General features: G+C 38.5%; 1 protein-coding gene across 2 annotated transcripts in view; it reads left to right on the top strand.

The window, feature by feature from the left end:
* RNF115 (ring finger protein 115) overlaps positions 1 to 27,315 on the top strand; it is a 53,128-nt gene extending 25,813 nt beyond the window's left edge. For both annotated transcript variants that reach the window (XM_074349335.1, XM_074349336.1), the window contains 6 exons: positions 8,048 to 8,259; positions 16,183 to 16,254; positions 17,452 to 17,524; positions 18,499 to 18,592; positions 20,674 to 20,789; positions 21,481 to 27,315. In XM_074349335.1, coding sequence (XP_074205436.1) covers positions 8,048 to 8,259; positions 16,183 to 16,254; positions 17,452 to 17,524; positions 18,499 to 18,592; positions 20,674 to 20,789; positions 21,481 to 21,612 — 699 coding nt within the window. In that variant the 3' untranslated portion in view covers positions 21,613 to 27,315. The remainder of the gene's footprint in view (positions 1 to 8,047; positions 8,260 to 16,182; positions 16,255 to 17,451; positions 17,525 to 18,498; positions 18,593 to 20,673; positions 20,790 to 21,480) is intronic.
* Positions 27,316 to 27,994: the final 679 nt, after the last annotated feature.

Genomic DNA, 27,994 nt, shown 5'->3' with positions numbered 1-27,994 from the left:
TTTGTAAAGTTTAGGAATTTGCCATGGTGGCAGCCATAATTTTGAGATTTGTTTTGAGGGCAATGTCTTGCCAGCCAGCATATTATAAACCTCTTAATTTCCATTTGTTTTTGAGCATTATATTCTAGACATCCCTGAGCTAATTTCAAGATGAGCATTGTTTTTATTTTTCTTTCAATATCTACTGCTCCTGATAGTCATTCTAATGCTTACTGTTCTTTTTAAAAAACTATTTCAGTTATCCTTTATTTATTGAACAAATAAATCTGTTTCATGGAGACAGATCTTTCAATATGTCGGTCTTTTAAATTGTCCTTGTAGTTTTTAGATTTGCAATAATTTTATTGAACCATCCTTACCTCTCAGTGGAAGCTTTATTTTCATGGTAAATGAGAGCCCTATGCTTTTTTACCTGTTTGCTAATAAAAGCTAGGATGAAGATATAGTCTAGGTTTCTAATATCTAAAACCACAAATAAAGAGTTAGCTTCTCCTAAAACTTCTTTTGGGTCCATGTGCAGTTCAAAATAAGGTGAAGAGGTGTTTGGAACAGCTAATCTAATGTCATTTAACTCTGCTGCCAATGGCAGTTTAAAGGTATAATGCTTCTATGGCTATTATAATGACATAATAACCATATAATTTATCTTTCAAAATGGGATACTTTGTGGAAAAAGCACACTAAAGATAATAAAAATTATATGATTTTTTGAAATATGTTTATTGACCAAAAAATTGGTTTTATTATGTTGGTGGGCTGTTAAATAATTGTATTTAAATGCTTTTCAAAAATAAAATTCTAAAAAATAAAAGTAACTTAGGTCCTCAAAACCTCACGGAGACATTACTAGAAAAGAAAACTTTTGGGGTTGATGTGGACCAGTATTCCCTCATGAACATACATGTGAAAATTCTAAACAAAATTTTATCAAATAGATCCAAACAATATATAATCAAGTGGGATTTATCCCAGGAATGCAAGGTTAGCTCAACATTTGAATGTCAATTCAGCATTTGAAAATCAACCAGTGTAATTCACCATAGTAACACTAAAGAATAAAAACCACACAATCATCTCAATAGGTGCAGATGAAGCATTTGATAAAATCCAACATCAATTTTTGATAAAAATTCCACAAACTCAAATAGATGAGAACTGCCTGAATCTGACAAAGAGCATCTACTAAAAACCTACAACTAACATCATAATTAATGGTGAAAAACTGAGTGTTTTCCAGCTAGATCAGGAACAAGACCAGGATGTCCACTCTCACTACTGTGTTCAACATTGTACTGGAGGTTCTGTCCAATGTAATAAGGTAAGATAGAAAGATAGATAGAGACAGACAGACATAAGTGGCGTCCAGAATGTAATGGAAGAAGTAAGACTGTCTGTTTACAATTGAAATAATCTTTTATGTAGGAATCTATTAAAAAAGCTATTAGGACTGGTGAATTTAGCAAGGTTACAGGATACAAGAAAAACATACAAAAATCAATTGTATTTTCTACCTATTAGCAATAAACAGTTGGAAATTGAAATTTTATAAGTATCATTTATAATAGTATAAAAATATGAAGTACTTTAAATTTCAGAGAAGATGTATAAGACCTAAACATGGGGAACTATAAAATATTACTTGGAGGAATTAAAGAACGCTTAAGTAGGTGGAGAAATATATCCTGGTCATGGGTCAGAAGAGTCAGTGTTTGTTAGGATGTCATTTGTAGATTTATTATAATTCCAGTCAAGATCCCAGTCAACTTTTTAATAGAAATTTATAAGCACATTCTAAAATTCATGTGGGAGTGCAAAGTACATAGACTAGCTAAAACAACTTTGAAAAAGAAGAAAAAAGTTGGCGTACTATATACTACCTTATTTCAAGACTTACTATAAAGCTACTATAATCAAGGCTGTGGTATTACCATCAAGATAAATCAAAAGAACAGAATAGAGGGTCCAGAAACAGACCCACATGTTATGGATAACTGATTTTGACAAAGGTACAAAGGCAGTCCAGGAGAAAAAGGATTCCCTTTTCAGTAAATGGTGCTGAAACAATTGGATATCCACAGTACAAAATTATGAGCTTGTATACTTTAAACCACATACAGAAATTAACTCAAGACGGATAATAGACCTAAATGTAAAACTTTATAAAACTTGAAGAAGGAATCATAGGAGAAAACCTTTGTGATCTTGGGTTGGGCAGAGTTCTTAGAGCCATAAAAAGCATGATCCATAAAAGAAAAAATTGGTGAATTGGGCTTCATCAAAATTAAAAACTTCTGCTCTTCTTCATGAGAATGAAAAGACAAGCCACCCAACCAGGAGGAAATATTTTCAAATCATTTATTTGATAAAGAACTTATATCCAGTCTATATAAAGACCTCTTAAAATGGAATAATATGAAAACAACCCATTTTTAGAAAATGTTGAAGATTTGAGCAATCTACTTCACCAAAGAAGTTATATAGATGGCAAAAAAAAAAAAAAAAAAAAAAAAAAGCTCAACATCATTAGTCATTAGGGAAATGCAAATTGAAACTATAATGAAGTAGCACTGAATGACTATTAGAATGGCTAAAGTTTAAAAGTCTGACCATACTAACTTTTGGTGAGGTTGTAGAGCAACTGAAATTGAATGTAAAAATGGTACAACCACTTTAGAAAACATGTTAGCTGATTTTTAAAAAGATAAAAGTACGTCAGCCATACGATGCAGCCATTCCACTCCTTGAAGATAATGTACACAATTGTTCATAGCAACTATTTGTAATAGTCAGAAATTAGAAACAACCCAAATGTCTGTCAACAGATGGGTGAATAAACAAACTGTGGTATGTCCATAGTGTGGAGTATTACTCAGCAATATAAAGTATATGGCATACAGCTCAATATAATATATTGATATATTGATACATGTAAAAATGTGGATGAATCTCAAAATAATAGAGTGGAGTAAAAGAAGACAGACAAATAAAGAGCGCGTACAATATGATTCCCTTTACATGAAATTCTAGAAAATCAAAAATTCTAGAGAATGCAAACCATGGAAGAATCATCAGTTGCTTGGGGGAAAAGAGGGGCAGGAGGGAGGGATTATCAAAGGGCCCTAGAAAATATTTGGAGGCATGGTTATGCTCCTTATCTTGATTTAATGCTTTCATAAAATTGCCTGTGAACTTTTTTCAAAATTGCACTTCAAAGGTTAATAAATTTGAAATTGTTGACCCTCAATTGACTCATCTCTGTAGACCGTAATATTTTTTTGAGACATAATTCACATTTGCCCTTTTAAAGTGTACATTTCAGCAGTTTTGGTATATTCACAAAGTTTTACAGCCATCACTACTATCTAATTCTAGAACTTTTTCATCACCCCTGAAAGAAATCCTGTACCCATTAGTGGTCACTCCTTTATTCTCCCCAGTTTCCCCAGCCCTAGGAAACCACCTGTCCATTTTCTGTTTCTATGGATTTGCCTATTTAGGACATTTAATATAAATGGAATCATACAATACATGACCTTTATGACTGACTCATTTACCATAATGTTTTCAAGGTTCATCCAGGTTACAGCATGTTATCAGTACTTCATTCTCTTGTATGGCTGCCCTATTGTATGGATGTACTACATTTTGTTTATCCACTCATCAGTTGATAGACATTTGCATTGTTTACCCTTTTGAACTATTTTGGATAATGTTGCTATGAATATTTGTGTATAAATTTTTGTGAACATATGTTTTCAATTCTTTTGGATATATAACTAGGAGTGAAATTGCTGGGCCATATGGTAACATTAACTTTTGAAGGAACTGACCATAATATTTTAAGAGGTGCTGATGTGATTGTGGTTAGCTTACAGTAGATTTTGCTAAATGGAAGATATATTGTCCCATCTTTTTTTATATTGAAATATGTAGACATTTCAGCCCACATTTTTTGAAGCATCATCTTTTTACCTCAAATCCAGAGTAACATTTTCAGTTTTTCAAGACAAAATTTGTCAAGTAAACTGTTTCTGTGATTCTTTTGAATGTTTCACCAAAACTTTATAGTAGTGTTCTATGTTTGTTTTTAACTTATGTAAGCCATGGCTTGAATACTCTGTTTTGTCGTATGAGCTATCTTTTCCTCTCCTGTTTGTTTAAGTCAGCTCAGAGGTAAATGACCTGAAGCTGTTCTTATCTTTAGTGTCGATTTGGTATAAATCTATGTGGTGTACTTTTTTATCCTGTGCTCTATAGTTAGTGTGCAATATTATTGGGACAAATACATTGACTGTTACTATCCATTTGCATTAATTTGCAGTTTCCAAACAAGTAGCAAAACGCCTAAAACTGATGTTGAAGCTGCTTCTAAGCTTGGGTTCCTTCAAAATTTTTATGTAATAGTAGATGTGATAATTCATGTAATTATCAGTGCACATATTAGTATTATGAGCTTGGTGCTTGATTTTTCTTCTAATCAAAAATTTTAAATATTTAGTTTTTACATTAGTTATAATGAAGATAATGATTGCTTTGAGAGCTCCTTTCTGTGAGCAAACATTGTAGAACTTTATTCGTATAGTGAAGAAATCGTAGATTTCTTCCTGTATGTTACCTAAGTGAGACAGATGATGGAGAACATGGAGGGGGCTGCTCTTACTTACTCACTTACTGAAGGCAAGTATAGTTTTGGATTTCTAAATGTTGAGTTTGCTTTGGAATTTCGGGTCAAGAAAAACTGTTGTAGAGCTCTTCTCAGACTAGAAACCAGAGAGATCTCTTAACAGATGGAGGCTGTTACTAGAAAACAAAGGGAAATAAGTCTGATATGATAAGAAGTACAAATGGCAGTTGAAATGAAAAGACATTGTTTGCTAGTATTTAAAGAAATCTTACTGATGTTTTTAGTGTGCACCTTTTTTTTTTTCTCTTTAGATTGGGTATTAGAATTAAAATTTTTTTAAAACAAGGTTGGCAAGAGTGTGAGAGAATGTATGCTGTATACTAGTTGGAGTATAAAATGGTGTAGCCCGTTGAGGGTACTTTCTAGCAAGATTTAAAGTGCTTTTACCCAGTGGTTCTATTTCTGTGCTACAGGATGTTCATATGAAAGAGAAAGAATGCTTTGCAGTACATTTTATTGAACTGGTATAACCTTGTACACAAACCAGACCAAGGATATTACACATAAGGAAAGTTACAGGTCAGTTCATTTATGAGCATAGATGTAGGAATTCATCCAAACACCAGTGTTTGCCCTGAGATTTCAAAGTTGGGTTAATAGTGAAGGCTAGAAGGCAGTGAGATGACATATTTAAAGTGCTGAAAGGAAGAAAACTGCCAACCAGGAATTCTAAATCCAGCAAAACTATCCTTCAAGAATGAAGGGGTCAGGGCGAGGGTATAGCTCAGTGGTAGAGTGCATGCCTAGTACGCCTGAGGTCCTGGGTTCAATCCATTAAAAAAAAAAATGAATAAACCTAATTACCCCCCCCCCAAAAAAAAAGATTTAAAAAATAGTTGGATAAAACAGTTTAAAAAATTAAATTAAAAAAAATGAAGGAGAAATTAAGACATTCCCAGATAAACAATAGCTGAGGGAATCCATTACTGTATGGTCTATACCATCTATGCAAGAAATGCTGAAGGGAGTCTTTCAGACTCACTGCAGACCTACTGAGTTTACTTTCTGGAGTAGGGCCAAAGAATACGCATTTTAAAGTAAGCCCTCCTGTTGATTCTTATACACAGAAAATAAACAAAAACAAAAACCTCACAATGAGACACCATTTTCTATCCGCAGACTGTTAAGAACTGAAAAACAAAAGCCCTATGATACCAGGTGCTTGCCAGGATTCGGTACAGAGGAGCCTCTTAAACACTCTTGGTGGATGTGTGAATTGGTGCAACCACTTTGGAAGACAGTTTGGAGTTACCTAGTAAAGCTGAAGATAGACAGACCATGTGAAGTTGTACAGACCATTAACAGAGAAACGTTTCTCTCTCTGTAGCAGAAGACATATAATAATGTACATACTTGCTGTTTGTAATGGCACAAAACTGGATGCAATCCATATGTTTACTGAGAGAAGAAAGGATTTTTGAGAGTGTGGCATGAAGTGTGTGTGAAAATAAATGCATCAACATGTGGCATCAAAAAAGCAATTCCTTTCATAAGGCACGTTTTATTTATAGGTATGTATGTTTGTAGTAAAGCTATAAAGAGAAGAAAGGAATGATAAAAAATTGAGGGTAGTGGTGACCTCTGGAAGTTGGGGGAAGGGAGAGACACAGGGTTTCAGTGGCTTTTGTCATGTGAACTAAGATGATTTACATGGGAGTGTGTTTTCTTTTCTTATACTTCATGTATTATGTTATTTTACATGCATCAAATACTATGTGTTATTATAAAAATGTTAAAGACTGTATAAAATATAAAACATACATGCAGTGCTACTGTTGAAAAGATTGATATGACTTTGTGTGTTCTGAGTCATTCATTGCAAGCCTTTTTTTTTCTTTGTAGCATTTGTCCCTATCTAACATACACAGTTTTCCCTTTTTTTTTTGACTTCATGGTATAACAAGCAACGACAAAATCAAAAAATTTTAAAAAGGCAAAAAAAGAGAAACCAACAAAAAATAAAAATAAATTCCCTAACTCTCAAAAAAAAAAATCTGGAATTCTGCATATCAAATCAGCATCTGGGTAGGGGGTTAAAATTAAGGGTAAGGACTGGTCACAGCTGAGTGAATGGAGGCTGTATTGCATTTTATAGTTTATATTCTGCACTTGCATTTTTATAATGTAATGATTGTGTATTCTCTAATTAAAAGGGGAGGAAGCATCTTTGAAAATCGAGAAACAAATTATAATCTGGAAAAATTAACAAAAAAATAACTACTGACAAACCTAAGCAAACTCCTTAATTTTAGGAATTGATGTGACAAGTTATTGGAAGGTAGATTGAGACGAGAGATGGTTCTGGTATTAGCTCAGCCTAATGTGCAGTTGGGCTGCTAACCCTTCCTCTGAGTGTTTCTAGAGGAGGCTGTTGTTAGTGTGGGTCTCTGGAAGAAAGGATCAGTCTGAAGTGGAGGTGCTATTGGGATTTTAAGACCTAAGGTCATGTGCTGAGCAGTTTTATGTCCCTGTTATTAAATATACATTAAATAATAATTTTTTGTTTGATTTAAAATGTTAAAACAAAAAGACCAGGATGTGACCAAGGTTATGCACTTGGTTGGATGGAGTGAATTAAGTAGTGTTCTATGGAACTCTTGAAGTATCTGATGTACAGATAAATAAAATTTAAATTATTTCAGAGGTGACTTGTTTTTCTCCATTTACTCTGATTAGTAATTCGTCGACCAAACCTAAGAAACATCACCCCACTTCCCATACACACTCCTCCCCTAGACTCCCCACCAATATACCCTTTTAGTGATAAAATAAAAGTGTACAACAGAATGGTCTTATCAGACATTCCTGCATTGCTTTGGCACAGCTTTGACACTCCCCCTTTCTGATAAACCTTCTATAAATCATAAGAAGTGTTATATGAACATTTGTCTTCATTTGTGATGATGATGCTTTTTTACAAATGTATGAATATTTAAATCTTGTATTATTCTATAGGGGAAATGTGGATGCCATTGTGACAAAACACAACGTTGATCTAAATGATTGATTATACTTAGGACAGAAGCTCATGATCACCTGTGGCTCATGTTTTTCATTTTAGCAAGGGAAACTGGTCAGAATCATGTGGATATGAACTCAGTGTGAAGGGTCCAGCTACTGGCTTGTTGTTTCCGTATGAAGGAAATTAAGTTTCTTGGTATATAAATTTCTTCCCCTACGCATGCACTTGAAAGACTTCTCTCCTCCATGAAACTGGAGGAACATTCACATCTCTGATTTGGAACTGCTGAATTCTGAAACGTTAAACGTTATGCCTCTCTTTTTTTCAGTACTTCTTCTTCCTGTTTCCTCTTTCCTGTTTCTGAAACCAGTAACATGTGTTTTATTTCTGGTTTTTACTAGTTCTGGGACCATTTGGACCCCACAATGTTTTTCCAAGATTTTAGACCCTTTCTAAGTAGCAGTCTACTGGACCAAGATAACAGAGCCAATGAGAGGGGCCACCAGACACACACCGACTTCTGGGGACCAAGTCGGCCGCCTCGGCTGCCAGTGACTCGGAGGTACAGGTCTCGAGGAAGTGCTCGTCCTGAGAGATCCCCAGCTTTTGAAGGGTGAGTGCGAGGGGTTGTTAGTTACATTCTTTTTAAGGGTCGTTTCTAGGAAGGACATATTTAATCTTTATAAGATTGTCATACTTACTACATTTGTGGACAAGATGGGGACATATAGACAGGATGAAAATGAAGCCAAATTGAATGTACTCAACCAGTACCAGCTAATGAGTGATGATAAACTGAAGGACAGCAAAACTAACGATACAGGTCTCTGGTTGACCTTTTCATTAATATCTTGGATTACTATATAGGTGATATGTTTATCAAAATTTCAGAAGGTACTGAGATGAGGTAGCCTTTCTTTTTTTCAAAGGAACTCCATTAGCTCACGTTCCTGACCCATTCCTTACCTATTTCTCCGGGGATTTTGTTTCATCCATTTTCTTCTGTCTGCTCCCTTTTCTCCATTTACTGCTTCCTGCGTTGTTCCCCCCACGCCCCCATACCCAGTGTGTACTTTAAAATCTTTATTATATGGGTCCATCTGAATGAACTCTCCATCTGGGAGGCTGGCATCTTGCTTGTACGTTAGCACCAAGATTTGGCCCCACCCAACAGCCTTTAGGCTCCAGAGCTGGGACACCCCAGCCCAAACAGCTAATTAGGTAGGGACACATCCCCACCCATCAGCAGACACTGCCTAAGGCTGAGTCCACAGCTGCCTCTAGACATGCCCCTAGACACATTTCTGCCCACCGGAGGGCCAGGACCCAGCTCTACCCACCAGTGGGCAGGCCCCACCCCTCCCACCAGGAAGCCTGCGCCAACCTCTAGACCAGCCTCACACACCAGGGGGCAGACATCAGAAGCTAGAAAACTGATCTCACAACCTGTAAAACAAGTCCTCAAACACAGGCCAGAATCTGCCCTGGGACCAGCAAGGCCATAGGCCCTGGGTGACGAGAGGGGAGTACACTGCAGGGTCACATAGGACATCTCCTACAGAGGGCCACTTCTCCAAGGTTGAGAAACAACTAACCTACACAAAAATACAAATAGAAATTTAGACAGAATGAGGTGGCAGAGGAACATGTTCGTGGCAGAGGAACAAGATAAAATCCCAGAAGAAGAAATAAGTGATGAGGAGACAGGCAATCTACATGAGAAAAGAGTTCAGAGTGGTGACTGTGAGGATGATCAGAGAACTCGGGAGGAGAGTGCATGCACAGAGCAAAGAGTTAGAACATGTAAAGAACACCCAGACTGAGCTGAAGAATACAGTTGCTGAAGTGAATAATACGCAGGAAGGGACCAAGAATAGACCAAATGAGGCAGAACTGAGCTAGAAGACAGAATAGTGGAAATCACTACCACAGAACAGAAAAAGGAATGAAAAGAAATAAGAGGCAGTTTATCTGTCCCATAATTTGAAGGAAAGAAAATCTTTCTCAGTGCCCCACTCCCACCTCTACACCTCCTGCCTAGAAAATTCCATTCACTGGGCACTGCGTCACATGCTCCCCACCCCTAGCTGTAAAGAAAGCTGGGAGAGTATGGATTTAGCTTTTCTGTCCTTTGTAGTAGGAGATGGCAAGGGAGGAGGGTGTTGAGAATGGATTTGGGGTCGGCCAGCCAGTGTCTGCTAATTAGCTATTTCATTAGCTACTTCAGCTGAAAGAATATTTGGCATGTTATTTCAGATTAATTGTAGCGTAGGGTTAATATTTATTTTATATTAAACAATGTTTCTACAATCTTTTGAAGATTTTGATCCTATCACTTGTAAAATATATTAGCCATGGGCACCCTACCTTCTTGTGTTGTGTGTGTGTGAGTGTCATAAACTCAGTGATTTTGGCTCTAAATCATGTTTTCTACATTTTAGTCATTTAAGTACTGTCTTGATGAATTTTTCCCTCTCTATCATCATTATTATTATTTAATGTTTTTTAGACCTGTTTTTTTTTTTTTTAACCTTATTTAAACATACTGTGAAAAGAAGCTTCATATTATTACCTGTGTAAACCTTGAGTATATAGTGATTAGTTGGGGTTTTTTTCCTCCACTCAAGTAGAGACCATCTCCTGCTATAGGATCAGAAAATGCCAGATCGTACTTTCCAAGGCTCTTTGACAGGTAGGGCAAAGGCATGTAACCCTTATTACCAGTGGAACCTAAAGGGTCTACTGGAAGGACTTCTGGAAAAAATTTCCCTTTCTTATTAAAAAAAAAAAATCTGAGGAGAATCCCACCTCTTTACTTACTGAGTCTTAGAGCTGCTATAGCCATCTTGTAACCATGTGTGGAAGACACAGCTGACACACTGAAAGGGGCAGAGCAGAAGGATGCAGAGTCGTGTTTCATTGAGTTGCTATACCAAACTTGGGACTGCTTGCCTCTAGACTATTTATTAATTAAGGCAAATAAATGTCCTTGCAGTTTAAGTCATTTTTAATCAAGTATCTGCTATTTGCAGCTGAATACATCTTTTAATTCTTATAGATTATGTAGATGGAAAGCAGTAGTAGAAAGTAACCATAAAAATAAATACATTAAAAATGAAGTACCATTATTAAATTTTAAAAACAAAATAAAACATTTTGATTTAAAATAAACACTGATAAAATCAAAGTGCCTTTTGGTCCCCAGAGTAGGCTCCTACTTCCCCAACTTCATTCCACGCCTCTTCGCCCTTTAGTCTCTTTACTGTCTTCAGTCTAGCTGTCCTGGCCTTGTAGTCGCCCGCAGTTGCCCTGTTCCCTTCAACCACAGGCCTTTGCACAGTTTGGTTTCCTGTCTAGATTGCTGGGATGTTCTGCCTCCAGCCTTACTTCCGCCCCTTCCTTAGGTTAACTGAGACCTAGCCCTTAGGTATCATCAGCTCAAGGGATATCACCTCCTCTGGGAAGCCTTTTCTGACACTGTTACTAGGTCCCTGTGCACATCCTCACCGAGCTCTTGTACTCTGTAACACTAGTCACAAAAGCAGTTTTATGTTTTGTATTGTTACTTAATGTCTTTCTTCTCCACTAGACTAAGTTCCAAGAAGGCAGGGACCATTATTCCTTCAGAGCTTAACATAATTCCTGGCACATAGTACATCCTGAAATTCTTAATGACTGAGACTGAATGAATGCAACATTGTCTATAATTTAAAACTGTATTAGCGAATTCATGCATTTCCTATTGAATGCAGCTTTTGCTGCTCTAAACTTTACAATTTTGTCATGAAGGCTGTATTAAATTGGATTCCAGTTATTGCTAGAACAACACTGGAGGAATAGAGATGAACTAAAGTTACTGACCATTTCCTCAGGCCATTGAATGTTATGGGGAGATTTTGAGATTCTGGTTTCTCCAGCTCTCCAGATCCTCAATGATACCATTTTCTTGGTCTCTGACTTTGACATAAGAATTTTGGCAGGCTTTTGAATTAAAACAAATGTATAACCATTGAATTTGTTTTTAAAATGTTCTGTTACGTGAAATCACCTCATGGTCATACACCTATCTTGGAAAACACTGCTCTAACATTTTCATTCTAGGTACACGTTTAGGAAGAAAGTAGCCAACCATTAGAGATGTATAAAATGTATTCAAAAATTTCTTTCTTATGTTTATATGGAAAATAAAATGTCCAATGCATGTACCTGTGTTTATACCTGTTGAAGTTTTTCTCACAGTTCCATGAGGGCAGAGACAATATCTAGTTAGATATTTTTAATACCTAATTTTCTTCATATAACCATGTATTTTGTCCATCTTTCCGTATCATTTTTTATGGATCTGCCAGATCTGTCACATGAATAGAATTCCATCTTATGAATGTACAATAATTAATTTAGACAGTTCTCTAATGAGGACCATTAGAGATCTTTTAGATTTCTTTTCATCATCATAAACCATAATGCATCGAGCAGTCCTTGTTTATGATTTTTTGTATGTCTATAAAAGTATATCTTTCCATATTTTCCATTCTTTTTTCTTTGTACTTAAGTTTGGACATTTTCTATTGACCCACCTTTGGTGTTGTTAATCTTGTTTTCTGCTGTTAAACCTATCAAATGAATTCCTTATTTCCGATACAGGATTTTTCATTTATAAAATGTCAGTTTGATTGCCATATGGCTTCAAATCCTGGGGTGAAATTCTCCACCTTTATTTGTAGATATTAGTCATAGGTAATTTAAAGTTCTTTTTTGTAACTTCAGTATCTGGATCACCTCTGGATCTGTTCTCTTTGTCTGTCTTTTCCTCTTGGCTTTTGGTCATTGGTCTTGGGGTTTGGCATGTGCATTTTTGGTTGAATGTACGTAGTTTGTATAACAAATGCTAGAGGCTCCAGGCAGTGTGACTCTTCTCTAGAGTGGGTTCCCCTTTCCTTACTGGGCGCGCAGAATGGTGGGTGGTCGCCATGCTTTTCAGCACCGGCTCAAGTCAGGGCTGGGTCACAGGCCTGGTGAGCATTGTCTCATTAGGGTTTACCCCTGGGCCTCCAGAGGTTTCAGTTCAGAGCTTGATGAATTGTTTGGAGCCTTTCTTACAGTGTAGGTCCTGTATTCTAACTTTGGTTTCATGACACCTCAATCTGTCATTGTCTCAGCAGCTCTCCTCTGCCCTCAAACCAATTACCTGGATTTTCTAAGTATCTGGATTTTCTAAGTTCTAGGTGTTAATACTGGTTTGCCACTAACTGCTATATCTCACTTGAGGGTGAATGTCTATGGAAATGTGTCTGTAGGATGAAATTCCAGGAGAGAAAGGTTATGACCATTTGAAAATTTATATTGTTAAATTGCCCTTCTGAAAGGCTGTAACTGTTACAGTCTCACCAAGAATATTTGAAAGTGTGTCAAACATCTTTATCAAACTAGATGTTCTCAGTCTGTATCTTTCTTAATCTGATAGATAAAGACATGCTAGTTATTTTTGTTTTAATTTGTGTATCTTTGATTTTTCACTTGATTAAAGTTATTTTCATGTCATTATGTGATATTAATATTTCCTCTGTGATTTGTTTATTAATATCCTTTGACCAATTTTCCTATTATGAAGTTAAAAAATTATTTTATAGGAGTTCTGTATGTAGCAAGGATATTAATCTTCTATATATGTTGCAAATACAAATTTCTTTCTATTCTGTCCTTTGTCTTATCCTTGGTAATTTTGTTGTATAGATGTTTTTAATTTTTAGGATATCAAATCTTTCAATCTTTTAGATTTCTCACCATGCTTAAGGAGTCTCTCCTTATTCCAAGATTTAAAAAAATTATTCCTATATTTTCTTCTAGTCCTTACTTTATCTGATATTATTTGGTTATGTATTTTGTTACAGGCAATAGAAGTCCAATTTAATATAACTTGAAAAAATAGTGTGATGATTCATGTAAGTCATGTGGTTCTTGGCTATATCAGACACATCTCCCCTTTGTAACAACTTTATTATAATGTCATCTCTTACTGTCCTGATTCAGAGTTCATGATATAACCTATAAAACATAGTTAAAATATGCATGCATGTCTATTATTATTTTCCAACCAATATACAAGAGAAATAAAAGGATAGTAATAGATAAAAATTTTAATATGTTTTGATTTATAAATGCTTGGCTGTGACTATTTTGGGAGACAAAGTGAAATATCAGATGCTTGTCTCTGTGGAGAATCACTAAGAAAGTGATAGTGCCTTTCTGTCTGGCAGCAGCCATCAGGTAAGGCAAGGTGGGCACTTACAAGTACATCCAGGAGCTATGGAGGAAGAAGCGGTCGATGCAATGCACTTCCTTCTCAGGGTGCAGTACTGCCAGCTCTCTGCACTGCGCAGGGCTGCCTGCCTCACTTGGCTCAGCAAAGTACATAGACTGGGATACAAGGCCACGCGAGATTATGTCATATATTGGATTCATGTGCACCTCGGTGGCTGTAAACACCCGTTTCCTAGGGGTGCAGCCTGTGGCAAGCCTGTGCATCATGGTGTTAACCAGTGACGGTTTGCTTGAAGCCTTCAGTCTGTTGCAGAGGAGCATGCTGGATGCCACTGTGTGACTGAGAGTCTCCACGTGCGAAAGAATGAAACTGAACCAATATCTTACTCCATACACAAAAATTAACTCAAAATGGAGTAAATAAAGACTTGCGCATAAGACCCTGAAACCATAAAACCCCTAGAAGAAAAGAGGCAGTAAGCTCCTTGACATCAGTCTTGGTGATGCTTTTTGGACCTGACTCCAAAAAGCAAAGGCAGGAAAAACAAAAATAACAAGTGGGACTACGTCAAACTATAAAAAGCTTCTGCCTGGCAAAGGGAACCATCAACAAGATGAGAAGACAACCTACTGAATGGCAAAAACTTTTTGCAAATCATCTATTTTACAAGGTGTTAATATCCAAATACATAAATAACTTATACAATATAATGGCAAAAAAACAAGCAATCTGATTTTAAAATGGGCAAAATATCTTAAGTAGATGTTTTTTCCAAAGAAGACATACAAATGACCAAGAAGTACATGGAAAGATACTCAACATCACTAATCATCAAGGAAAAGCAAATCAAAACCACGAGATACCGTGTCACACCTGTTAGAATGGCTGCTGTCCAAAAGACAAGAAATAGCAAGTGGTGGTGAGGATGTGGAGAGAAGGGAGCAAACCCTTGTGCACTGTTGGTGGGAATGTAGCCACTATGGAAAATATTATGGAGGTTCCTCAAAACCATATGATCCAGAAATTCCATGTCTGTATGTTTATCTGAAGAGAACAAAACACTAATTTGAAAAGATTTGCACTGCCATGATCATTGCAGCTTTGTTTACCTAGCCAAGACATGGAAACAACCTAAGTGTCCATTGATGGATGAATGGATAAAGAAAATGTGTTGTGTACACACACACACACACACACACACAGAGTGAGATATTATTCAGCCATAAAAAAGAGTGGAATCTTGCCATTTGTGGCAATGTGGACCTTGAGGGCATTATGTTAAGTGAAAAAAGTCAGACAGAAAAATAAATACTGTATGATCTCATTTATATGTGAATCTTAAATAACAAAAAAACAAACTCTAAATACAGAGAACAGATTTGTGGTTGCCGGAGGCAGTGGGTGAGGGATGGGTGAAATGGATAAAGGGGGTCAAAAGATACAAATTTCCAGTTATAAATAATCGGGATGTAATGTATAACACGGTGACTGTATCAACAGGGAAATGCAAATCAAAAGCACAATGAGATTATAGCTTTTTACAGTTAATTATAGTTCATTACAGTATTATAGTTTTAATGCTCTTGTGTTTTTGAAAGTTGCTAAGAGTAGATCTTAAAAGTTCACAAGAACATAAAATTTTGTAACTATGTATTGTGATGAATGTTAATTAGTCTTACTGTCGCGATCATTTGCAATGTATACAAACATCAAATCATGTCGTATGCCTGAAAAAATATAATGTATATGTCAATTATAATTTTTTAAAAAATGTCAGTCAGTAAATCCAAGCTACACCCAAGGGAGGAGTATAAAATTACTTGTGGGCATATTTTAAACAAACACAGAATGTAGTTAGCTATTGTTGAACCTTTTAAAAATGGCCCTTTAAATAACATCTTATACAATGTGTATAACATATAAAAATGGAAGTGCCCTTGTTACAGGGAGGTGGGCCCAGAGTCCCGCTGGCTTAGCATCCCTTTCAGCCTGTCATCTTGCTACCAGCTATCCAAGGATCATAGTTGGAAAACTAACCATACAATCAGATTCCTTTCCAGCCTAATTCATAAAAATCTCCTAATACATGTAATAGCAGAGCTCAGGAAGACAGCCGTCATTAGCAAAGGAGCACTCTCCCGTGTAGCAGACTGATTGTATAATAGTGAAAAACCATTGTGTTTTGGGGAAGGAACTGGTGATCATGCGGCCATGGATATCTATAGAGCACTTCCATTGGTCTGTTTTCTTATCTAACTTTTTTTCCTTCAACAGAATACTACAACAGATCTTTGCAGGATTCTTCGCAAATCCTGCAATTCCTGGATCCCCGTACCCTTTTTCGTGGTAAGTAACTAATTGCCTCCTGTCTTAGTCTCCTGGAGTAGTGTGATTTTAGGTACTTTAGTATCTGTGCCATAGTGAGAAAGAGAAAGAGCTGCACAGGTGAGTATGTAAGTGTGACTGACAGACTCGTAAAGACTGCCATTATCAGCTGAGCCCACGCTTAGTCAGAACGGAGTTTTTATTATTAGACACACGAGGGCCGTCCTGGTCCCACAGGACGCCTGGGCACTGGATGTGTCTGATTCTGTTCGTATTCAGGTCTGAGGATGGTGTTGAGGTAGAGAATGAGACGGTCCCCGCCAGGCTTGGTATCAGATTTGTGTGTTTCTCCTCTAGATCATACGGGAAGGTTTTAATCCTTGAGAATTTCTGAAATGGAAAACCTGCTGCTTAACTTCCTTTTTTCAAAGTAAGAAGGTTTTTCAGAAAAAACAAAAGGCTTTAATTCAGTATCAAAGTGGCACTTATGAATAGTAGAGGTTAAAGATGGAATTTCCTCTTGTCTAGACAATTGTTTGCTACTTCTGACTCTGCCCCACAAGGCTTCTTTGCTCAGAAGGACTTCAGTCCTCTCACACAGTTACCCTATTTTCTAGCCTCTAGTATCTTTAAACACATTCCAGCCAAAGAGTCTGGATAGCTGTCATCCAGGGTAGTGGAACCAGCAGCTCCAAGAACAGGTGGTGCCAAGTCCCTTTTGTAATTGCTCTGAGTTGTGATTCAGAGAGACTGCTGCGGCTGCTTCTCTGCTTGAAAGCTCTTCATTGTCCAGGACCACAGGCGGCCTCTTAGAATGAGGGAAGTCTGCTGTCGATTTTAGCCAGTCACAAAGGGAAAACTCTCCTTAAAAAGCGGCTCCATCTATGTTTAATGTAAGTGGGCCCAGAGAAGACAAACTTTTCTTAACCAATAGGCAACGAGTCACTCTCTTTGCTCTGGTGTGTTTTGTGATATTTTAGGTAGCTTCACATTTTTATGTTTCATTCAGTTAAGTAAAAATTCCTAGAGAATGAGAGACTACCTCTGGATAATCTGTTTGACCTTGAAGTTACTGAGAAATCCTTTGCCACTTGATTCTAGAGAACTAGTGACTTTCCAGCTCTGAGAGAGCAGGATCCCTCTGCCAGTTTTTTCTGTGGTGTAAGGCAGGGAGCCTGGTCACTCCATCTAATGCTGTCTGTCTCATCTCACGTATAGGAGCGGGATGCTGCACTCCAACCCTGGGGACTATGCCTGGGGTCAGACAGGGCTTGATGCCATTGTAACCCAGGTGAGGAGCTGCCTTTTGAGGGTGTCTGTTCAGTGTGTCTCATGGTTCCACAGGCTTCCTGCTTTCCTTCTGCTACTTTCTGAAATGGCAGTCACTCTGCTTTCGCTAATATTTAGAGCTTGTGGGTTTCCATTTTACTAAAGGGATAAGTGGTTATGGGTTTAGCTCAGCATCCATGTATTTTCTTGGTCCTAGGAGCTTTCTAGAAGATGGCTTCAACCCCAGAGGAAGAAAAGACTTCTATAACAAACAGTATCTTGTATTTTTGGCCTCTTGTTCAGTCCTGTGAGGATCCTATTAACAAGTACTTCACAAAAAAGAAGGGTCTCCTCACATGCTGAAGCAGGGATTTCTGCTGGATGGAGCAAAGTAGGGGAAGGAAGCAGAGAAAGAGGTGTTCCCATGCCGTGTCTGATTGCTTCCACTTGTTTATGTTTATCTTAATTGAGTTGGTTTTCCATTTCCCTTGTGGATTGCTGAGCATAGAGAGCATGTCTTTATATCCAAGACTCACAGGCAGTCGTTTAACTGTTTCTTGGCTTACCTTATGCTGCTTTCCATACTCCCACCCTTTTATTCCATTTGGCAGAGTGAAGTTTTTGAATTGGCTAAGTATAACTTTTCATTAAGCTGTAGTTTTATTCGTGACATCACAACCCTTTTGCTGCCTCTGAAGTTGCTTTATGCCCAAAGGTGGGCCTTTCAATGATGGATCTGTCTGTAGGCTTATGCTGATGTCACCTGGAAATTGTAAAGCAATTAGGGGTGTTCTGGCAGCAGGAAAGGGCAAGCCCAGGCCTTCCAGAGCCTTGCAGAAGTAAGAGCGACTAACATTTCTTCATGTCTGCACTGTTTGTCCTCAGCTGGAGCAGCTCCCTCCCTAGGGATAGTTAGACAGCTACTACTTTTTCTCTTTATTTATTTATTCTTTTTTTCTTTCTTTCTTTCTTTCTTTTTTTTTTTTTTTTTTGTAGCTTTTAGGACAACTGGAAAACACAGGCCCCCCTCCAGCTGACAAGGAAAAGATTACATCTCTTCCAACAGTGACAGTAACTCAGGAACAAGTTGGTAGGTTCATTTTCATACATATTGTCATCTTCTTATCTCTGTTCAGAATGTTTGCCCCTTCCTGATACCAGAGATCTTCAAGTGAAGCTGTAGCACTCCTCAAGTCCCCGCCTGGGTGCCAGATCTGGAAGGTACCTATCCTTTCTTTAGGGTTAGTTAACAGGCAACTCCTGAGCAGTTGCCGTGTGCTTTTTCTAAGTCCCGTGCAGGAAATAAAGAGGTACAAAGATATGTAAGGCTTGATTTCTTGAAGAACTTACTAGGGGGAGCAAAACTCACCAAATGATTAGATAACAGTTTAAAAAGTGGTGTTGAGCAGATGATACTGACTTCGGGGAAAGAGGAAGAGAAAAAATGGGAGGCTGGGAATTTGTTTCACATCTGCTTTATACTCGAGTACATTAGACATAGATGTTATTTTATTTATAAGCACTGAAGGAACTTAGTGATACGAGACGTTATTTTGGACTGGGAGTTTTTCCCCCACAATTCCAATTTCGAGTCAGAAGACTTTAAAGACAGGGTGGGCCATCTTAGAAAGGGCATTTTATTTATGGAAAAGTATGAACCAGTATAAGAATGTCAGCATGAACATGGTATCTGAATCAGGTAGAAGGAGAGTGACCTCACTAGACTTGAAATAGAATCTGATTCGGGGAGTAGTGGGAGGTATGACTGGAGGGGAAGGGTGGGTCCTTGTTATAGAGGACCTTGAAACTGGCAGAGTGGTTGGGGCAGGATATTTTAGGTAGTAGGTAAGTTTGGTAGTTGTAGACACTTACATTCCCTCATTCTGAGGGAGGAATGAGGGAATGTAAGTGTCTACACAGAAGATTAGTTTGGGAAGATAGTGTCAAATAGATTGGAAGAGGGAGGAAGGAGAAATAGTATAAGGGGCTGTTGCAGCATTTGATGGTTCAGGTGATGGGGTCAGTGCTAACAGAAAGGAAAGGGTAGACTCAGATCATTTTGAAGTAAAGCTTTCATCACCGACTACATTATGAGATGAAGGAGAGGAAAGAGTCAAAGATCATTCTTAGATTTTGCAGCTCTGTAACTATGGAGGTGGTGCTGACACCATTGCCAGTGGGGGAATTGTGAGTGGGCCTTGGTTCGAGTAAGGAGGTAATGTGACGTTTTTAATTTTGAATTTATTGATTTTGAGGGGAAATTGGCTGGTAGCAAAATGTAGGCTATATTGGGAAGGCCTTGAGTCAAGGATAGTACCTGAGAGGCTGTTACAGTAGACTAGGCAAGAGAGGTAAAAGCGAGAATTAGGGTGGAGGTGGGGGTGGGGTGGGGGGTGAATCTGTTAAGTGGTGTTCTTACTCCAGATGCCCTGAGTGCTGTGGAGCATGTAACATACGTAGCCCAGCTGCTGGAGAGAGAGACTGCTAGCTGGTATTATTAGCCAGATTTGGGAAAATTGGAATTTGCTGCCCGGTTTTCCCAGTTTACTTTGTAGCCCTTTCCTCTCAGAGAAGAGGGCTTCCTGTCTCTGGGCCTGGAGTCTTGGCTGCCCTTGGGCCTTGCAGTTCTGTGGCACCACCTCCTGGTAAAGCTTTCAATGAACAAATTGTACAAAAGGCTTCAGGGTAACCATGATGAATGGGGTGTGCAGTGTGGAAAACAACAGGGCAGAAGTCACTTGAAACACTGAATGCGAGCTGTTAACACTGCTGAGGTGAGGCCCGCTGGTTGTGGTGGGCAAATTGTCAGTGTTTTCTAAGTAGAAACTGCCAGAAGGCTATCACACATTTGGGAAGATGTCTTTCCTGTTTTACTTAACAGATCATCTAAGCCCCAGTTCTTCTAACTCTTTACATTGAGAAGTGGGCCCTGTATAGTTCCCGTCCAGGCCCTGTTGGAATAGGCCCATTCATCAGCCCTCCTTCTGACATCCCTGTCTGCTACCACTTCTATCCCCATTTTGAAATGAAGTTCATGCTCCCTGTCTGCCTCCACCTTTGATGCACTTTGTCTTTTCTTCGTGCATTCCTCTGGTGGGTAAAGACATTGGGCTAGTTTTTTCTTCCTTGTTTTCACTTGTTTACCTTAAAAGGCATTTTCTCCTCCAACAGATATGGGTTTAGAGTGTCCAGTATGCAAAGAGGACTACGCAGTTGAGGAAGAAGTCCGGCAGCTACCCTGCAACCACTTCTTCCACAGCAGCTGTATTGTGCCATGGTTAGAACTGGTAAGTACAGACAGCTCCCATCTGTGATGGGGCGGCTGTGCCGGTCACATCTTCTTTGGGGGATGGCTCACAGTAAGGGTGTAGTTAACAGTGAAGGAAGAGTCAGGCAGATCAGATTTTAGCACCTGGCTAACTCCTGGTGGCACCGTTACTGTTTTTGAGATTATCTAAAATTTTGGAGCTTCTCTGACCAGGGGTGAGCAGACTACAGCCTACAGGTCTCTGTAGCCTGCCACCTGTTTTTGTAAATGAGGTTTTATTGGAACACAGCTACACTCATTTGTTTACAGGTTGTCTGTGGCTACTTTTGTGCTACGTCAGCAGAGTTGAATAGTTGTGACATAGGCAGCATGGCTTGCAGTCTAAAATATTTACTACCTGTTCCTTTATAGAAAAAGTTGGTTGACCCCTTCTCTAGAGACCATCTCAGGTCACTGTTTCTGGTTAGTTCTGTTTAGTGGTATGTGTTAGCTGTTGTTAAGCTGCTGACCTAGAATTCTTTGTTGGTTCTGTTGAAAGTTCTCTTTGGAAGATATCTTGGTGTTACACCTTGGAGTCCAGCGTGCAGTCTGTGAGAGTGCCTGCCCTTTTTATTTTTCTGCCTGCCAACTCTTGGGATTTCTTAAGTGTTTAGTACTTCTAGCTTCTCAGGTCAGGCTGTTTACATGGACTGATACCTTTTCTGTTTCAGCATGACACATGTCCTGTATGTCGGAAGAGCTTAAATGGTGAGGACTCTACTCGGCAAACCCAGAGCTCTGAGGCCTCTGCGAGCAACAGATTTAGCAGTGACAGCCAGCTACATGACCGATGGACTTTCTGAAGCTGAAGACTGCATCTGAGCCAGGGCTGTGGTAGACTTCTTATCATGGCTGTTAATTGTATCAAAACAAACAAAAAAAATAGTAGGTGGATTTAGGAGTCACTTAAGAAACCCTAACCCATAATATTAATGCAATGAGTGTTTTTCTTTTCTAAATTTAAAGTTAGTATCTACAGATGGTATTGTATCTACAACCAAATGCCCCTTATTCCTGAATTCAGAGTGATAATTTTATAAGTGTGAAACCTAATTATGTGGATTTCCCCCACCAGAATAGAATCAGTTCCTTAAAGTCTAGCTAGGGTCCTGCTGTCATGTTACCTTGTGATGGATGTTTCCAGTCTCTACCCTACCATTATTGTATTTTACTGTAAGTATAGTGGAACCAGAGCCCTGAAGTCCTGCTGATACAAAGTCCTTCTGTTTTAACTGTACAAAAGCGTCTACTCTTGGCCACATTAGCCATGAATGAGGTCAGATTAATTCAGGAATTTGGGACTAATGCTTTTGTGTTTTCTTGAATCCTCAGAGAGCAAATCAAAGAAAAATCACAGTGGGAAAGAGAAAGTGGCTTATCATTGTACTCTTTGGTTTTCTCATTTTTATTTTTAAAGACTACTTCACAAGATGCAGCTTCTGCAGAAACCTACATGACATGTCTTAGAAGTCTTATGTTGGTAGGAATCTGAATCTGGTTCCTTTTTGGGAATGAGTTTAGCAGCATATAGGCACAGAAAGACAGATATTTGAAATATTTGGTTCTGAGGTTTTTTAATGATCCCCAGTTCATTGTTTACTGTCTTTTGTCCTGGGGACCTTAAAATAATTTCCCTCAGAAATAGAATTACTTCATTACTGCTTCTGTGGCCAATTCATTGTTTTCAGTAATTCATTGATCTTCAGGAATTGAGATTTTACATTGTCTCATTTTAATTTTTTAAGCCGTTTTATCATCTCTGAAACCTTTCTGTTCTGCTTGGTTTTGGCTGTACTTGGAGTCAGACTGTTTATTGTGATCATGCCCAACAACCTGGCTGAGGAAAGGTAGACCTTTTTTTTTTTTCATCTGAACAGTGTCCCATGCACATGCACATGCTCTTTGGCACATTTAAGTGTTTGAAGTTGAATAAATGAAGACGATTAAGAATGTTGTTGGAACTTCAAAGTCTCAAAAATAAATGACGGGGATATGTAACCACTGTTGGTGCACCAGAAAAGGGTGACAGAGGGGCACCGTTTGTATGGTCATATCAGCCATTCATGGTTTGGAATAGTCAGAACAAGAAGGCTCCTCTTTGGTGAGTCTCGTTCTTGGCTAAGGAACGTTTCCTCAGTTTTGGTTGACTGTCATTCACTGGTTTTGGGGGGTAAGGGGCAGAGTTAGAGATATCTTTACACTTTGGTAGAAGATAGAGGACTAAGGGAGGGAAGAGAGAAAGTGAGAAAGTTTAATTTAATTGCTGAATTAATAGCCTGCCTCTCAAAGTTGTGACCATAGGGTATGATTCACACTGGCCCAGAGAGAATAAAAGATGTTCCCTCATGTGCCTCTTATGTTACACCTCTGTAGAGAGCGCTTGTTTGGAGAATGTGAACTATTGACTGTGGCTATTGAAATGTAGCCCGGAAATACACATTGATTTTGCGTGGGGAGGGGTGAAGAGCCTGCGGGGAGGTGAGAGGTATGTTACGAATATTTGATGGCGACGACTTAGATGGAGAGGGCTATGCTGAAGTTGGAGCACATTGCGGTTTTCAAGTAGAACAGTATCAGCTGTCTCAGAAAAACTATTACAGCCTGGAAATTTGTGTCTTCCAGCTGGTGTCTGGAGATGCCAGGACAGGTGATTGTATCTTTACTTACAGCTGGAGCACTAGGAAGGATCTGAGTGGCTTCACAGAGGGATACAAACAGTGGATATCTGGATAGCGCTATAACTTTTCAAAGTACACAGTAGCAAGTGTCATCAGTCTGAGTTACCTGCAGTTTTCTTCACTTTTTTTGCTCTGTGAGATGGAAGACATGAGTCTCGGGGTGCTGTTTTTGAGACCTCCTACTTAATGAATCTGTAGTGTTTCTTGAAGCATTTCAGACTTCCAGGTTAATTGGGTAAGGAGTACATTTGTCAGGGTTCTTCAGAGAAACAGAACCAATAAGAAGTGTGTATGTATAAAGAGGTTTATTATAAGGAGCTGGCTCACATGATTATGGAGGCTAAGAAGTCCCAAGATCTGCAGTCAGCCAGCCAGCCAAATGACGATGAGGTTCTAGTCCAATTCCAGAGGTGTGAGCGCTAGGAAAGCCCATGGTGTAAGTTCTAATCCAAAGGTCAGAAAACCCAGTGCTTCAGTTTGAGTTCAAAGGCAGGAAAAGATGGATGTCCCAACTCAAGCAGTCAGGCAGGATGAGTTCTCTCTTGCTAGCAAGTATCAGCCCTCTTGTTCTATTCAGGTCTTCAACTGATTAGATGAAGCCCACCCACATTAGGGAGAGCAATCTGTTTTACTCAGCCTACTGATTCAGATGTTAATCTTATCCAAAAAATACCCTCACAGATACACCCAGAATAATGTTTGACCAAATATCCGGGTACCCCTTAGCCCAGTCAAGTTGACATATAAAATTAACCATCACAATGAGGAAAAGTAGAAATGATGCACACAGCAGAGTGATCGTCATCCCACTTAAGTTTTGCCAAGCAAACAGTGTGTCTTTATGAGAAATGTCGGCCTTGCTTAGCTAGGATTAAACAGTGGAAGAAATGTTTATGGGATAAAGACCAATTTGCTGTATGCATCATATCTGTTTTTCCTTCTTAACCTAAATTAACCCGGATGTCTGAGATGCCTCCTATTCTAGGAAGAAATATTGAAGATTCATTGGTTTAACACCAGAACACGACTGGAGCTGAAAGTTTATCTCTAGGAACGCCTTGCTCTTACGTGTTTCAAACACAGTTTAGATATAGCACCCAAGGCAGAGGGCTACATAACCCAGACTTTCAGGTGTTCTTTCCTTTATAACTGGAAGGCTTACAGACTCAGGAAACTGAAGCCTTACTGGGAGTCAAGGGGGAGATGATTCCGCTCTCCCTCATTGTCGGCGAGAACAGAAGACAGTTGCAATTTCAGATCTTGGGCCTTTAGACTTGAGACCTTTATATTCATACTAAAGGACTACCTTTGAGTTCTGTGCAGAGATAAACAGATTGTTTTCTTATTCATGAATGTCTTTTCTTCTTAATGTTCCTTTTGTCCACTATATTTGAAATAAGCGGGAATAACTTTGCTAGCACGTAATGAGGAGAGACTTCCTGGTAGACTTGAAAGTTGAGAGATGATATAGGCAACTCCTTGTTACCTCCAAGGAATTATTGCTTCTTGGGTAGTTTCCACAGGAGTTAGTCTAACCCATCGTCATATGGACTAGTTCTGGCTGGACAGAACTGGGCGGTGGGAAAGGCCATAGTGGTGAACGTTTGATTGATATCGCCAACATCTTTGAAGTTCCTAAGCTAATGAATTGGGTGGGAGCAGAGTGAAGGAATAATCCTGGCATTAAAAATTAATGTCCCCTCAGAGTTCCTGTTGCTAGTTCTCTGAAGAATTGAGAAACATGGAGAATCCAGAACGGCGTTTTGGTCCTGTTGCTATAGCTCCTTGATTCTTTGCTCATAGCATTTCAATTTAGAAGAAAAAAGATTTATTCTAGGTGGAAGATATGGAAATGGCTATAATTTAAATAACTTTCTTAGCTTATTATAAATTTTAATTGTCAACATTTGCTTCATAACAACTGAACAAGTGTTTGTTAAATGTTTTCCTTGATCAGTACTCTCTCTGGTCGAATAATTAGTTCTCAAGTTAAAAGGAAGATTTTGGGGGAAGAATTAGTTTTTTTCCCCCAACAAGTCTCACTTGGATTAAATAGTTATTAGGAGAAAAATTCCTTGTTTATGTCTTTGTATTGCACACATGTGTGTGTGTATACATTCATAGACACACGCATACATGCACACTTCACACTAGAAGAAGAAAGGGTGTGGTGGGCACTGAGGTAGAGTGAGCGGAGATACAGCAGGGGCTGGGGCCTCAGTCTGACTCTCTCCCTGTACCTGCCTCAGGCCTGTCTGTTTCTGTGCGTCTCTATTTACGGGGCACTGTTGGCGTGGGCAGGCACCCTGTTGTGTGTGGCAGAGGGATTCAGTGGAGGAAGAAGTCTTGTCATTTCTGAAAGTTGAGAATAAATAGCTTTGAGGAAAGGGTGTTCATCAACTATTGGTTCTGTATTTTAACTAGTTAAACTCAAGCACAGTTATCTATTGTTTTACAATATTTTTCTTGATAAATTATTGATGCCAAATTGACTTCTCACATGACCTTCTGCGTGCTTCAGTTTCTTTCTTCCTGGTGTCCAAGTGCTGTTTTCTCAAGCGATACAAATATACCCATCTTAACAAAAACTGATGGGGAGGGGATCATGTGTCTGTTTTAAATAGCAACAAAACAGTCTGGGGTTTGGGGGGGGTGAAGGGTACTTGAGAGTTAGCTGTTAGAGCCAATCTAGGTAGGCCATCTGTGAAGGCAGGGAGATAGATTTTAGGAGGAAAGGGTGCAAGGCTGGTGAATAGATCTTTGGATGTTAGGAAAAAACTTTCTTTGATCTCTGTGGTAGAGAGGTGGAAAGATAAGTATGCTCCTTACAAGAATAAACCAGTGGAGATTTGGGAGTTTGAGGGGACTAGCAAGAGAGAGTACACTTACTGAGAATTTCTAAAGTGAATCTAACATTAGTTCTGATGTAGGGAGTTGGGGGAAAGATTTGGTGGGGTAAACATCACAAATGGCTATCGTGTGGGAGGAAGTTGTAGCTTGCAGTAATGTCAGCATCTCAGCACGCAGGCTGGGAACCACAGGGCTGCTCCACCCATTTAAAATAGAATGAGTAGAAGACAATGTGTACAACTGGAGATCTTTTCCAGGATCAAGAAAGGATCAGACTGTCTTATCTAAAGGATATTATGAGGTTTTGATCTCTCATACCTGCCAGTGAGGTGGAATTACAGGCATCCAACTCACAAACATTTTATATGTATGAACTTCATGTTTTGCCGAATTACATTTAGACAGTGTCCATGGAATTGAGTCTATCTGTTGCCATTTCTCTTTCACCCGAAAATGTGTATCTGTGAATTATGGGATGTAGGTTTGTGATTCTTTATCTTTTCTAGTAAGATGTACCATTTTTAAGGTCCAAAAATCATTAGACTCCCTCCCAACAAGATTATAGTTGTATAGTATCTTTTGATGGAAGAAGACATATAATGCATAACAAAAAGCTGCTATGATTTTAGTAATGCTTTTAAATCAATTTGTCTTTATTAGTCATACCAGAATCTACATCTAGTTGAAATTTGTTATATACATACTTGTAAGATAGAATATTTATTCAGATGGAATATAATGCTTACAAAGATTTATTGTAACAATTTCATGGCCTCACAGAGGTTCAAATTCCTCACAGAGGTTAAATTCACTCTTACAGATTGAGGTTAAATGTGTGTCCAGGAAAATTATTCATGCATGGAAATTTATCAGTGGTATTGATACACTTTGAAAGCCAAGATATAAGTATTTCAAATTTCTATTTAACAAAATCTTGAGATAAGCAGAATAAATAAAATAAATTCTTTAGAAGTGGAACCTTTGACTGTTGTTGCTTTGTTTATTCTGCTTAGTTCAAGTCAGAAGTAATAGTCTGGTGCTTAATAAACTTGGCCAGCGATCGTGTGTCCTTTCTGCAGATTTTTATGTAGACTGTAATTAGCATAGCACGATGGATAAAAACCTTTTCTGTAGTTGGACATGACTTCTTTGTGAGACTTCCATTGATTGTATAATGTTGAGCAGTTTCAGAATAGTCTTTGAATAGTAAAAAATGAAAGACAACTCCACTTATGTAAGCTTAAAATTTAGTTAGTTAGAAACATAAAACTAACACATAAAATAGGTAGAGAAAGATTCAAGTGAATGTAATATAGTGGAGAAAGCTTTGGAGACTTCAGAGTCAGAATTCATATGGTTCTGGGTTTAAAATCCAGAGTCTCATTTGATTCTCAGAGCAATCCTGTGGAAACAGAGCATAGAGTAGGTAATATCCCATTTTATAGATAAGCAGATAAAAATAGCTTCTCAAAACTTCATTTGCCCAAAGGCACATAGCTGGTATGTTGCAGAGCCAGAATTTGAATCCACGTCTTTTGACTCCATGTCTAGTCTTTTTACCTCCCTCAGACGCAAAATCCAAAATCCTTAGTTTGAGGTTCAAGACCATCACTAATAAGGGTCTTACGCATCTCTTTCAGCCTTTCTCTCTGCTCCC

The sequence above is a fragment of the Camelus bactrianus genome, chromosome 21, assembly GCF_048773025.1.
Source record: "Camelus bactrianus isolate YW-2024 breed Bactrian camel chromosome 21, ASM4877302v1, whole genome shotgun sequence".
Taxonomy (NCBI): domain Eukaryota; kingdom Metazoa; phylum Chordata; class Mammalia; order Artiodactyla; family Camelidae; genus Camelus; species Camelus bactrianus.
The sequence above is the reverse complement of the archived record's forward strand: the minus strand, read 5'-3'. Positions and strand labels throughout refer to the sequence as shown.